This window comes from Terrapene carolina, unplaced genomic scaffold (assembly GCF_002925995.2).
Source record: "Terrapene carolina triunguis isolate 2854851 unplaced genomic scaffold, T_m_triunguis-2.0 Scaffold789, whole genome shotgun sequence".
Lineage (NCBI taxonomy): Eukaryota > Metazoa > Chordata > Testudines > Emydidae > Terrapene > Terrapene triunguis.
Genome location: NW_020665140.1, coordinates 7,552,763 through 7,568,130, shown reverse-complemented (window position 1 = coordinate 7,568,130; position 15,368 = coordinate 7,552,763). Strand labels below are relative to the sequence as shown.

Genomic DNA, 15,368 nt, shown 5'->3' with positions numbered 1-15,368 from the left:
TATGAGAGTGTTGAAAAGGAGAGCACTGGCCCCTTTCCACAGGCCTGCCCTGAAGAGCTTTTAGCTTTAGCTTAGGGTGAAATCCTGAATCCATCAAAAACAATAGCAAAACTCTTGTTGATTTCAGTAGGGCCAGGATTTCACCCTGGGATGCAGGGGCAAGTTTGAATTCAATCAGGAAATCACTGAGATTTGTGGACAATAGTCAGACTTGAACCCAGCCTTTTCTCGAACCCAAACTTGCCTGCTATTCAACTATAGTAGAAAACAATGGCAACCTCAGAAAGGAGGAGAATCAAAGGATCATTTAAAAATCCTTTGAGATGGCCAGATGTGAGGAATGAGAGGGCACCAAGGAAAGAGCAGGGAGCTGTGGAGATCAATGCAAGTTAGGTAGGCCTTGTATACACATAGAGATTGAACTGATTTAACTAAATCAGTTTGGAAACGGACTTAATTAAATCTGGCTTAATTAGATTAAAACTCTCTAATGTGGATACTCTTAAAGCAGCCTGAGAATGCCTTACACTGATATAGCTTATGTCAGTAAGGAGTCAGTTTAAGCTAAATCAATATAGGACACCCTTAAACCAATGTAAATGTCCATACAAGGGGGTTGTACCAATTTAATTAGTTTCTAAACCAAGTTAGTTAAATTGTATGTTTAGATAAGGCCTCAGAGAGGAAATGGGAGCACACTGGTGCCTACAATAGCTACTACAATGGTGGGAGCCTTATCAGTTCCTTATAAAGAGAGAAACAGAATGTGAAAACACCAGAGAGGGCATGTTACACTGTAGCAGGTTTTATTACATCTTGTCATGGTTACAGAATCTGAATTCTCTCTCAGATTTCTGTGTACTAACAAAGGAATATGAAATATGAGAAGATAAACTTGAAATATGTAGCAACTTCCTTCATACCAGAAGCCTCTCAGGTGATAAAGGAGCATTATAAAAATATGAGGAATCATTTTTGTCAAATAATTACATGTCAGTCTGTTTGTTTATTGCTTTAAACTTTAACGGAAAAAAAAGAAGATACTGACAATAACTCTTGCTCAAACTTCATATATTTCAACTCCCTATTTAATTTAAAAAACTGGGTCTTCATCCTGTCTCAGGTGTCTCCAGGCACTGCGGGGGGATACACATTAACGTTTTCAGCCTTCTTTCCCCCACTATTTCAAGATATTAATAAAGGGAAGAAGTTACAAGAAGCAGAGCAGAGGTAGAATATAAGTCCTTTACTCTTATGCAGACCTCCAAGCCCATTCTGGAGCTTCCTATCCCCTGCACTTTGCACAACAGCTTAACATTGTGGCAACACACTCTCTAAGTGAACAGGGCTGAAGGTAGCTCCTGCCGGAATCCAGCCAAGCTGCTGGAGGGAGAACAATCCCAGGGCATTTTTTCCCCTTCTCCCACCCTAGTGGCTGAGCAAATAGCCTCTGCAATCCTACCAGGAGAAAGGCTGCAATGATCACGTCTTAAGAAAGATCTTCTGCCCTGTCCAGTCAAACACTGTTACACAAACATTCCTTAAAGACTCAGGGCCATATCCTGAGTATTTGCGACCACTAATGAAGTTAGCGGCAGTAGCTTACCACCTCAGGATACAGCTGTCAGCATTCCAGATTCCAAATGTGTTTATGAAATTTGACATTGTTTCCTTGGGAAACCAATCACAGCTACAACAACGGAAAGTCAGAGTTACTGCTCCAGATGTAGATCAGAGGGTAATCATTTCATCTGGTCAAGAGCTAAATGAAAATGTGCAATTAAATATGGAAGAGATTGTTTAGGGCCGGGGTCAGCAACGTTAGGCACGCGGCTCACCAGGGTAAGCACCCTGGCGGGCCGGGCAAGCACCCTGGCGAGCCGCGTGCCGAACGTTGCCGACCCCTGGTTTAGGGTAAGTAGTTAGCACATATTATAAGGGACCATTCAAAGTAAAGTGGCCTGTTAAACCAATTAAACCAAGTCAAACCATGGAAACAATGATGGGTACTCAGTTGGCTCCCCAATAGGCCAACCTCTTCATGGGCCACCTTGAAGAAAAATTTCTGGACAAATGCACCACAAAACTAATGATACCTGAGATACATCCATGATATTTTCATTCTCTGGACAGATGGTTTAAATTCCTTCATAGATTTCCACCACTACTTCAACAACCACCACCCATCCTTTAAACTCTCTCTGGAACACTCCCACACTAGCATCAACTCCCTGGACACCATGATCAGCTTCATCAACGGAACTCTACAGACAACCATATACAAGAATGGATCACCACACCTACCTTCATAGATCCAGTAACCACCCCAAACACACCAAGAAATCTGTTATCTACAGCCAGGCACTCAGGTACCACAGAATATTCTCCAAGGAGAAAGTTTGGAATATACACCTTAACACACTCAAAACTACTTTCAAACAAGAACTCTCCACCAAAAAAGTAGATCATGTCATGGAACAGGCCACCCAAATACCTCAAAAAAATTTTTTTTCTTCAATACAGAAATAAAACCCCCTCTGACCACACCCCCCTAGTTGTCACCTACCACCTCACACTGGAACCCATATGGTATCAACAAACAACTACAACCCATATTCAATGAGGACCCTATCCTGAAATAAGTCTTCTCTGAACCCTCACTTATGGCCTTCAAACAACCCCCCAAACCTCCCCAACCTCTCCAGGCTCATGATCAGAAGCAAGCTCCCTATAGGCCAGGATACAGTAACTCAAAGCAACACCAAACCCTGCCAGAACAACAGATGCAAAACCTGCAGACATATCTCCACTGCTACAATGATCAACATCCCCCACAACACACCTTTCAATATCCAGGGGTCCTACACATGCCTATCACATGTGGTGTACCTCATCCAGTTCACTAAACATCCCAACAACAATTATGTGGGTGAAACCAGACAATCACTATGCTCTCGAATTAACTCACACAGGAAAATGATCGATGTGATGATGGGAGTTCCTTTCCCAGACCTGAAAAAGAGCTCTGTGTGGCTCTAAAAGCTTATCTCTCTCACCAACAGAAGTTGATCCAATAAAAAAAATATTACCTCACCCACCTTTTCTCCATAATAAAAACTGGCATTTACTGTATATATTCTGCCTTTCTTCCAAAGAACCTTACAGATTGAGTTCTCCAAAGGGACCACTTCAACCACTACTGAAATGCAGCAATTTCTGGGGTAGAAGGTGTATGCACATAGCAACATAAGTAATAGTTTAGGATAGAAAATGAAGACTAGAAGCCATTCTAAAGAATACAAACTAGAGAAAAAAATTGTAGGTAGACAGAATGATTGCCACTGTGAGTTTAGCCCAGTGGAATTTTGCCCACAAAAAGACTGCAAGATTTGGTTCTACAGGATTACCTAACTGGAATGGAATTGCCAAATAGGTGCATTTGCTCAGTTCTGAGTCACATGAAAGAATGCCACTGGCTAAATTATCAACACGCTTCCTGCAATTTTGGGAAAATTGCATTCCAAATTCTAACTAGGCCTGAGATACTTGATCATCTGAGACTTGCGACTGCAGCACAAAGTGCTAGGGCTACAAATCGGTGTACATTTTTAAAATTCCTCTGAGTAGAGGTTGCGTCACTCTGTGCTTTTGTTTTCTTAGGCTGTTATTCTGCAGCTATCATTTCTGAATCTGAAATAACTGATTACACATAGTGTAAAATGACAGTTTAGTCTTTTTGTTCAGAAAGAAATGTTTTCTCTCTTCCTCTTCCTGTGAAAGTTAGTGTTACATCCTTGGGGCCAGATATTCAGGTTAACTTCAATGGAGGTACGCCTAGTCCTCTATGTACAAATATTGAAGCAGAGGATGATAACTTTTCCTCAGGCTGTTGCATAAGTCAACTAAAACAACATGACCTGTAATGGGAATCCACACAGCTTCTAACAGCCCCTACACACCAGTTCTCAGTTAGATGAGTGAAAGAAACATGGGTAGGTAAGCCTATGATATTCTTTTGTATACGAGCTACAAGCCACAGAGGATGTTCTCTTCTCTGTCTGACCTCTGCTACTCCACACCCCTGATATGCCCTGTTCTTCCCCATATACCAGTGGTGGGTTGTGGCTGGTGCAGGTTATGGCTACACTGATGGAGGGGAAATTGTCTGCTGACCATCTGCAGATACTCAGGCCATGTGACAAATTATTATTTATGATTTATAGTGCAATTGAGTCTAGAAGTCTCATAGACCAGAAACCCCTTGCCCTAGATGCTGTAGAAACAGAACAAAGGGACAATCCCTCCCTGTAAGAGCTTAAGTGTCCTATGCAGACTGAAGAATCTAGCCCATATACTCCCCAGCAATGCCACAGCTCATGAGCTCAATATGATCATTGAGATAACACAACAAAACGTTTCAACGTTGCCAGTGGTATTATTTATGTACACATGCACCACTAGAGGATGCTACAGACCCCCCTAAACAAACATACCATTCATACACACATACGCTGCCATTTAATCAACTAATCTTTTTCACAGACACACAGTGGCAGGGACAAGGAGTAAACCCCTGCTCATAAACAAGTGTTCTGCTTCTGCACTTACAAAAACCTCCACATGAACTCGGACTAGCAGAAACCCTTATGGTATGAAAAAAGAAGGAATTAACTTCAGGGTAACCAGAGAATATTGAACCGAACATGTTTATAATCAACACATCTCAATATGGCATTTGTCTTGAAACATTTATAACTGTTCCACATGGATGCAATGGGGGTTTAAAACACTTCATATGGTAGGGTCTCTCTCTCTCTTTTTTTTAAACAAAGTTTTGAGAGATTACTCTTCCTTTGAGGATTTTACTTCTTTATTGCAATACTCCCATCCTGAGACTGTGTCTTTGTGTTGGGCTTATTGCTCTGGGAATAATGAAGTAAGACCATGTTTATCTTAATTTCTCTTCGTCCAGAACTCCCTATTTTTCTGTGGTTGGGTGATATTCCCCCACATGAATCATTTTGCATTGAAAATCTTCTGTTTGTGTTAATTTTTATTTATATGGATGAGTAAGATCTCAATACCTTGTGACTCTCATACACTGATGGGGGTTTGACTTGACATTATCACCAGTGCTATACCACATATTACTCTTTATGATCCACCACCCAGATCTTGCAAAAACCGTAGTACTTAGTTGCACTAAATCCTCTTCTTCTTCTATGGCTATTCTAGAAAGAAAAGGCCTTGGGCAACCTTTATCCTCCCAGGAGCCATCCAGAATTGTGACCAAATCTTCCACTGAGTGCTAGGTGTGGGGCCTGGCTGATTTACTAGGCAGCGCTCTTAAACCCCAATAGGGCATGAATAGGTGACTTGTGTGTGTAGCCAAACACCCTGTAAACTCCTAGCACCTCATGGTATATGAAAGTAGATGACAGGAACAATGTACACTGCTCTTCTTTTAGTCCAGCCATAAGGATCATTGCTGAGTGTACTGCACCTGGGTCCCTATCCTTAAGTCATCATGCCAGTATCTAGACTAGACAGAATGGCTCAGGAATAATCTGATCCGCTACTAAATATCCAATCCCCCTAACACCTAAGCACTTCTGGCAACAAGAGCTAAAATTGAGCCCCCAAAATCTCTGAATTTTCTTGAGCAACAAATAAGCAGATGTAATATATTCATAGTCATTGGAATTAAAAAGATAACATAACATAGGTCTTCCCAGTTATTTACATAGAGACTCCATCAGCATTTCTCTCACCTAAAGAACAAGATGAGCTTGGCAAGAAATCTTCTCTACCAGAGCCAGCTGTCACCATTACTTTTGAGGCTCACTGCCATTCACGTGATGCCAAGTCTGATCATCTTTCAGAGAAAATAGGCACAGGTGAGGATGAAGAAAAGCAGCTGTTCCCTATCTCTTGGCACAAAAACTGCACTGTTGTTCCTCAAGTGTGAGAAGAAAATGGAGGCTCTCCCAATTTTTGGGGATGTCATTTATTTATTGCCTCTTTTTAAATGGCTGGAATGTTTCCAAAACTATTTATCAGTGTGGTTTTTGGCCAATGTTATTAAATGATAATTTTGCCAATTTTGGTTATTTCTCGAACACATTTTCCAACAGACTACCAAATCACTTTTCCACTCACACCACAAAAAAATCAGATTTTTTTTTTCTCCAGCACAATTTCTTTGGGGATTGCAGGGGTGAGAAAGAACAGCTAAATACAGTACATCTTCTAGAATCAGAGAATTCAGAGATTAAAAAGATCACTCAGTTCATCTTTTTGTCAATGTAAGGAAAAACCCTTCAGGTCCATGTTCTTATGTTTTGGCCAATTAAGGTTTAAAAGGTCCAAGTAACAAGGCTTCCACCACTTCTTTTGGGAGATTATTTCACAATCTAATACATCTCACTGACAGGAAGGTTGTCAGCCTACATTTTCCTTTTCTTAATATCATCCAGTTCCTTCTAGATCTATCCACAGGCATCACACAAAATAATGTATTTCTGCCTTTGGTGTTTATACCCTTCAAATATCTGTAGGCTTTTAGCATATCTCCCCACTTGTTTTCTCATAGCCAAATTACAGATACCTTTTAGAATGTGTCTTTGTAAATAAATCACTTCATCCCACCCTACCAATGATTCATCTTCCTTTGCACCTATCAGTTTGTCAGTATCCTTCTGGTAAACTAGAGCCTGAAATTCAACACTAAATATTTCAGGTTCTGTATAGAAATGAATCTTATCTTCCCAATCCATGATGTGATATCTTTACATCTGCAGCCCCAAACTACGCTGGTCTTTTTGCAGCCTTACCCCATTATTCATTTATTCCAGGGGATTTGTATTAGCTTATACTTTGTTTGTTGGGTGGTGTTTGGGATTCTTTTTGTTTGGGAGATTTTTTTGCTTAAAGCATTCAGATTTTTGGCCTGTCAAATCTCAGCATGAAATATGAATATCACAGGATGTTATTGATTCTATTTAGATGCCTTTAGCTTTATCTGTTCTTTGTTGCTCATAATTGAACTTCACAGCAAATCAGTTATGGATAGGCATAGGAAAATTTGATTTGAGAGGAGGAAGGAGTTTCACAGCAATACAGGATGCAAAGTAGGAAGAGAAGACAAGAGCTTAATGCTAGGTAGTGAAGGAGAAACATCCTGGGAAAACAAACAAAAGCACTTAATACATACATTATATTTCTTTCTAAAATCCGATTGTAAAAACATTGGAAAAAAAGGTATGATAAAAACTATAAATAAATTCTCCATTTGATGCCATGAAGCAGATTTGAAATTACACAGTTTGGTCAGTGGAAGTGGCATAGGTTCTGTAAGTGATGCAGACTTGGAAGGGGTTGAAGGTACAGATGCCATGGTTCACTGCTAATTTTTAGTGTCTATGCTGAGCAATCTATGGAATTGCACTTGCCTTTGTGTTAGAGAAAGTTCGTGTTTCTGCCATTCTCTCTCATGATAAGGTAGCATTACATTAAATTCACAATACTGCAGTGTTAGAGAAGACAGACAGAAAAGCACATCTATGATAAAGTAGTTGGGGGAGGGGGGAAAAGAACTATTTGCTGTCTAAAACAAATATGCTGTGTACCACTGGACAGGGGTTCACACTATAAACCACTGGTAGGCAAAAGGAAAGGACCATCTCTAAAACTGCAGAAACAAATGTAAAAGAAAATGTCACATAAGCTTTTAATGTGATTATTTACTCTGTGAATTCTATTAATGGTATATATTACATAATATCAGCTATTACATTTCTGTCATTCATTTGGATTATTTATACATTGCATTGAAATGTCACTTAAAATAAAGAAAAACATTATCTGTCATGCAGATATGTGAAAGCTTCAAGATGCCTATGGGATGTGACTTGTTTCTAAATAGGTCTCCGTGACTTTTATTGCGCCAGGAGTAGAAATTACAGGGTCTGTTTGATATATAATTTGCACTTCTGCTGCAAATAAGGGCTATAGTTGTCAATTATTGTAACATCTGTCTCCCACTTTCTTGCTAGTTAATACTTGCTATGTGAGAAACAAACCCAATGCTACCATTCACAACAGCAAGAACATTTATTAGAGGAACACTAGACTCTTTTTCTCTACGGATGTCTGCTAACTGTTATTTTTACAATGTTTGGAACTAGCAAACTCTAAAGAAATGCAGAAGGCATATCCTATTTAAAAGCATAAATAAAAGAAACTGAAGAGACTTACCAAACTATTCCCTGAGCACCAGAGCCAATAGGTTTTAAGTTCTGGTAGCGCTTGAGAACGGTGAAGGTTGAGTCACCTACTTCCACGCTGTAGAACTGGTTGTCAACTTTGCTTTTGCTCATGTTGTAATGTTTGGCAATATATGACACATCCACTTGTTTCCCAAATCCCTGTCATGGAGATGAGGAGTTGACAGAAAGACAAAACCAAGACCAGTAAATCATCAGCATAACAATGAAAGAGAGCCTAGTTTTCAAATATGTATTGCTGTCATTTTATGCTCATTGTCAGAGACTTGTACACCGTCAGATGATTTCTCAAAGGCTTTCAAATACAACAGTAAACTCTCCTTCACCTAGGAAACTTCCATTGCAAAGTCATGAAGCCTCCTTTAGCCAGTGTCTGTAGAACAGAAATTCCCAGCCATTGGTATATGCATGCCATTACTGGTACTTCAGGGCTTTTGCAGGAGGGTTCTATATGGTGCTTTTGGTCTGACTTTCCTCTCACACTGCAATAAACCAGGTGTAGCTGAGAACTCCTTTAACATCAGTGGACTTACATCAATGTAAAATGGTGCAAATGACATGGGAATTAAGCTCTTAAGTTTTGTAAACTGTAGCAGTTGCCTGAAAAAATAAAGGAGGGGTGCTACTACTGCAGAGCATCAGGGCAAAGCCACAAATCATTTCAGATAAGCACAAAAACAAGCCACGATTATAGGACTGATCCTGCCTGAGAGATTCTGAGCAGTTCTCACTGAGCATGGCAGTGCACTGCCCTTCTTTGGTTTAGACCCTTGTCCCAGGACCCAGACTGCACTAAGTGAAAAATATTAGTAGACATTCTGCCAATGAGGAGGATTCTGGCACTATGACTGAATTTTAAAATGATAGGGGAAATCTTAGAGACTTATCAATTTTAGCTCTGTCCTTTCTCAAACAAAAGTTTCACTGAAATAAAACTGAACCAGAGTAAAAGCAGAGTAAGCATGTCAGGATTTGGTCCTGCAACAACAGGAGGTAATTTTCAGAGGCTGGGATACAAAAGCCTCTGAAAAGCAATACAAAGTATTTTATCATAAATACACAAACATCTCCATGTATAACTAAGAACAGTAGCAAATACCAGCCAGTTTCATATCCCTAGTGGTCAGTAAGAAAATTGGAGGGTAATCTGATATAGATTTATAAGACACCTCCAATCATATAATGATGTCTTCTGACATCTTCGGGAAATGCCATCTTCTTGACCCTTTGATGATTTGAACATTACATATTTATTTTTCATTTTATCACTCCAGCATATAAATCTTTCAACTGAAAAAAAACAAGGACTCTTAAAGCCCATGATTAAAACTTGGTATATGCCTGAATGCATACACTGAATGCCAGACCCCAACTGAGTACTGTGTCCTAGACTGTATACTTTGTATTCTACACACTATAATAAAAACTCCAGATTTGAAAAAATGTGAAAGTACAGGTTCATATAGATATAAATAACTTGAATTCTGTTTCCCCTGTATTAATGAGTAAATGATCTGGGTGATCCCCCACCCCCAAAAAAAAGTCACAGGGACCAATCTCATCAGCTTCTGAACAAATAGTCAATTGGGGATTAAAATCACAGCAAAAAAGTTAGTAAAGTAAGGCCCCATCTTGCAAGATGCTGAGCACCTTTAATGCTCATTGACTTCAATGGGAACCAAAGGTGCTCCAGATCTTGCAGGATGGAGGGTTAAGTAGCTAATAGTACAGGGGCAGGCAAACTTTTTGGCCTGAGGGCCGCATCGGGTTTTGTAAATTGTATGGAGGGCCAGTTAGGGGAGGGGGTCGTGGGCCGGCCCCCCCTTCCTATCTGCCCCCCCCCCCCCGGACTCCTGTTCTGTCCAACTCCCCGTCCCCTGACTGCCCCCGGACTCCCGCCGCCCCATCCAACCCCTCCTCTCATTCCTGATGGCTCCCCCCGGGACTCCCTGTCCCATCCAACCCCTCCTCTCATTCCTGACGGCCCCCTCAGGACCCCCGCCCCATCCAACCACCCCTTCTCCCTGTCCCCTGATTGCCCAAGGAACCCCGCCCCTGACCGCCCCATCCAACCCCCACTCCTTCCTGACTCCCCCTGGGACTCCTGCCCCCATTCAACCCCATTGCCGCCTGACCACCATCCACAGCCCCGCCCCCTGACCACCACCCCGAACTCCTCTGCCCTCTATCCAACCCCCCCGCTCCCTGCCCCCTTACCGCACTGCCTGGAGCACTGGTGGCTGATGGCGCTACAGCCGCGCGCCCGGCTGGAGCCGGGCCACGCTGCCGCCACCGCCACCACATAGCTCAGAGCACCGGGTCAGGCCAGGCTCTGCAGTTGCGCTGCCCCAGGAGCTCATAGCCCCGCCGCCCAGAGCATTGTGCCAGCGGCGGGGCGAGCTGAGGCTGCAGGGGAGGAAGGACAGCAGGGGAGGGGCCGGGGGCTAGCCTCCCGGGCCGGGAGCTCGGGGACCAGGCAGGACGGTCCCGCGGGCCGGATGTGGCCCGCGGGCGGTAGTTTGCCCACCTCTGTGATAGTACATGCATGGAAGTCTAAGAAAGCTTCTCTATTGCCTTCAATGAGCATAGGAACCAGCCCCAAGTCTGTGCCTTCCACTTACTAACCACCACCCTCCCTCGTTGTCCATCATTAATTCCTTTAAATCCATCTTTAGTTAGAGAAATCTAACTGATTTCACTTATTCTATTATTAAAAACAACAGATCATAATATATTCTGTTACATAATCAAAACTTTGCTGTCACAATCAACTGTGATACATGGCCATAGAATTCAAACAGTGTGAATTTGATGGGTTGGGGCAAGGAGAAGAGTTCATTGGGAGGATTTTTTTATTTGCTTGTTTGTTTTTAAATGCCAATACTCCATAAAGTGAGCATTAAAGTTCAAAAACTGACGTTGTCAAGATCATCTCTTCTTGGTTTTGCCTTAGAATGCTTAATATTCTGTCAATTTTCTCATGAGAATGACCACTCCACTGGATAGCACTGTTTAATTATAACTAGCTCATTTAGATAATTTGTTTGAAACATTCTGATTAACATGGCTGTTCATTCAGGCAGTAAACATCATTTTCAGAGAAGCAATTAAAATATTACAGTTTGTTATGAGCCCGACAGTGCAAGGATTTTTTTTTTTTTTGGAAACACAAAAAAAAATAAGTTTTATGGACACTGACACAGTGCCAAATTCAAGCTTCAAGACAAAGTCCTGAATGACTCAAAAATACATTTGAAGAAACAGAAGAATGACACTGTGAAAGTTAAGCCTTGAACCGTCTTCCATTTTCTGTAGAGAAATATTCACATGGTGTGCTCAGTCTGGCACACCAGAACTGGAAGTGAGAGGCAAGTACCTCTAAGTAGTCAAACAGATTGCAATGTGTTTTATTCCATTATCATTTTCTGTACAGTGAGGACAAAGTTCACATTGCGAGCCTCCTACTCTCAACCCAACATTCATTATTGCACCAGAATATTAGTCACATTCTTTAGTGCTAAAAATAGATTTATAAAGAAGCTGAGAAGGTTTTGGGTTGATTTGGGCAATCTAATGACACCAACTATTGTCCTCACGTTCACTGACGACATGATGCTACACGGGTGGATATCCAGGGTGGGGAAAAGACATTGATGCAATATTCATTATGAGAAAGTTTAAAAAAAAAATCAAGATATTTAGAGCTTAAGGGTCAAATACTGTGTTGACATGCATCCTATGCAATTCCTTTTATAAGTCAGCGCACAATTGAATATTCATCAGTGTTCACTGTAGGCCTAAGCAGACTCACAAAAATAGTTAACAGCCTAGTCAGCAAGTTTGTCATTCGCTCACACTCATACAGTCTCTCAAAATACTGGAAATAAATTTAATTAGTCCATGACAGGTTACCAACCAAAAAAATTAGAGAACTTACTATGGGGGTGCATGGGCAAGATCATGATCAATACCTAGTGATTTTTGACCATGAAGCAAAGAGTTGCTTTCATATCTTATCAACATACATTTCATTTAAAAAAAAATTAAAGTTTATGCTGAGCCAAAATTCTCATTTGAGCTATTTCTTTCACATCAGGCCCCACTTAAGTCCTCAAAATTGGGTTTACTTGGGATTTAAGCAATTCATAGAACTTGTGTGGGCCTTCTACAGAGGAATAAGTGTCACCGATGTCAACAAAGCTTTTGGTGAAGCTGAAATACCGGTAAGTTTGCAGCGAAGCTGGGCCATGTTATAGTTTTGGGGTTCCAAACTAATTGTACAATTCAGGTGCCACAAAACTAAATAAAGTATTCCCTCCTTACCCTTTGAACAAAAGCCACTTTAGTTTCACACATTTCTGTCAAATGATTACTGCCAAACAATACAAAAAAGTACCTGGATAATTGCTTGGATTTTAATATGAATTCAATTTTGGTATGATTGTGCTTGCTTGTTACATACATTTGTGTGATTAAGTTTTACTGCATGAGCATTCATGGGAACTGAATTTTCAATTCGCATGTGTAAACATTCACACAGCATTTTCTTTTTCCAGTCAACTTCTGAAAACTTAATCAATTTTGGAAAAGTTAGTGAGTACTACAAGAAAAAACCCTAGTCATCATTCATTTTATTGAACTAAGTGACAAAAGGGGGGGGGGATATGAACAGAGGAAAAACAAGTTTCAAAAATTCAAAGTTTACTAAAAAAATGTTTCTATTTTGCAAAGTTCAAAATGGAATAATGTCAAATTTTCATTTTTATTTTATTTATTTGCAAAAATTTTTCTTCATTTTTTGATCAGCTCTAGACATCAGAGCTCTGGAGATTTACACCAGCTGAGGATATGACTCATTATGAACGGCAAGGGAAGAGATACACCTAAAATTTGTTTAATGCCAAAACCACGGAAATAGAGCTGTGAAGACAGTCAGTGGAAGGATTGGAGAATGAACTTGCTTCGGGCATTGCTAAATCCTAGCACATTAGAAAACACATTAGCAGCTCTTATGGAACAATTAAATGAAAAAAATCTGATAAAACACAAGCAGCAATTGCTGCTTGACACACAACTTTGACTAGCTAATTTTTTTTTTTTCAACGTGGAGGGCAAAACAGAAGGAAACACAACAGTAAACAGAACCAGATTTATGATTCTCAGAAATATTCTTCTCTCGCCTTTGCAGATGAATAGACCAGAGAACTTTATTCTCATATTATGTAATTCCACTGCTTCCTTTACCTATTTTCCACCCTAAAAACTCTATGGTTGTTCATTAACAGGTACAGTTTTATTTTGGCTGTTTATGGACACTTTTTACCCATATCCCATGATTGGCAATCCTAATATATCACAAATACTTACGGATCAATATCTCAAATATATCTTTACAGGTACTTTATACCTCCTTCACCTTGACGGGCTCAGCATTTCCCCCTCTGGCGATGAGGGGGAGGAGCGCGGAAGGACCTGGAGTAAATCAGTCCCACTCCAGAGAGTTTGTATTCCTCACTCAGGTTTTATTTTCCAATATTTACAAGGTGGGCCTGAGGGTAGGCCTAAGCAGTACTTTTCAGTCAAAAAAAACCAAACCAAACCAAACCAAAACCTTGCAACACAATAATGGAAAACCTTTCCCTGCCCCTCTCTGGGGTGTTGTCCTATTATGCTGGCCTCTGGATGCCAGTCCTTCACCAGAGTCCCTCCTTCCTTCCCTCATGAGAAGAGGGGTTTTTCAAAGGTCAGAGGTTGCCCTTAATTGGATTCAAGTGTCCCTAGTTGATCTGAGGTAACCCCTTTTCAACTCATAGGAACTTTAGCATTCTAGGGCTACTACACCTGCCTTCCACCACTCTCTGGACGCTGTCCGATCTGAAAGTGTCACAATATATACATATATATAAGTATTGTCATACTGTTAGTGGGCCTGATCCAAAGCTCACTGAAGTCAATGGAATGACTCCCATTGACTTCTATGAGTTTTGACTCAAGACCAGTATGATAGCTACTTCATTTAGGGCCAGAATGGTGCTGACCCTATCCTGGATGTGTGGGGCATATAGAGGGAAAGAGAATGGGATGGAAGCCCCTGCACAGTCAACCTAGCACAAGTGATGTCCTTCCAATGGTGGCCATAGCCCCACATCTCTCTACCCCATCCAGAAGAGAGTGACCAGCCTCGAGAACACCACATTCCATATGTTGCAGGTGGCAGAACTCCTGTTCGAGAGTGCACTACCCTAGATCCATAAGAGCAATTGCCGCTTATTCAAATAGAATCCCTCCAGAGATTCAGGTGTGTGCAATCCCTCCTCACCCCTTACCTCGAACACAGGCAATGTCTTATACCCACCATCTGGTCCCCAAAGTCAAAAGGAAAGAGTTCTTCAAATAAACAGGCTCAATCATGACATCCATAGAGTTTTTTCACGAATTGCCAAAGTGGAAATAAGGGCTTGATCCTGCAAACTCCGACTGTCCTGAGCAACCTTACCAAGTCAAAGATTTTATTCATGTAATAGCTACATGCATGAATAAGGCCCAAAGAAAGCCAAACAGATCCACCTCTGACAAGCCAAATATTCTTCGCCTTCTTGCTGAGTTTGTTTCTATTGATAATTTTTTGAAACACTTGTCATTGTGTCCCTTCTTCATTTGTGTGGGCAGATGACACCACACAACTGACATCTGTGACACTCTGTATCTCGGGGGAACACCCTGCACCCCCACGTTCATCCTTATAATATGATTGTGTGGTATCCAATGCAAAGTTTGTCATGTCGGGTGTCTTCGGAAGGCTCATGATGCACTGAGCATTGTTGTTATAGTAATGTTATAGGTTGTAATTTCATGTATATAGTTATGAGGCTGAAAGATGTGTCCTCATGGCTTAAAACAAGCCCAGGCAAAATTCTCCAGGTACAGAGGGGCAGTTCACACCTCATCAGGGTATGTATGGGACAAACCCAGCCCAGCCTCACAGGAACAAAGGACACTGGCCTAGTCAGCAACAAAGGATCTGTTGGACTCTCAAGTGAGTCACCCCCCTTCCTTTGTTCAGTCAGGGACTACAATGAGGTA

At 41.1% G+C, this 15,368-nt stretch overlaps 1 protein-coding gene across 3 annotated transcripts in view; it reads right to left on the bottom strand.

Annotated features, from left to right (window-relative positions):
• MAPK10 (mitogen-activated protein kinase 10) overlaps positions 1–15,368 on the bottom strand; it is a 115,685-nt gene that overhangs the window by 94,394 nt on the left and 5,923 nt on the right. For all 3 annotated transcript variants that reach the window (XM_026660505.1, XM_026660502.1, XM_026660504.1), the window contains exon 2: positions 8,257–8,426. In XM_026660505.1, coding sequence (XP_026516290.1) covers positions 8,257–8,426 — 170 coding nt within the window. The remainder of the gene's footprint in view (positions 1–8,256; positions 8,427–15,368) is intronic.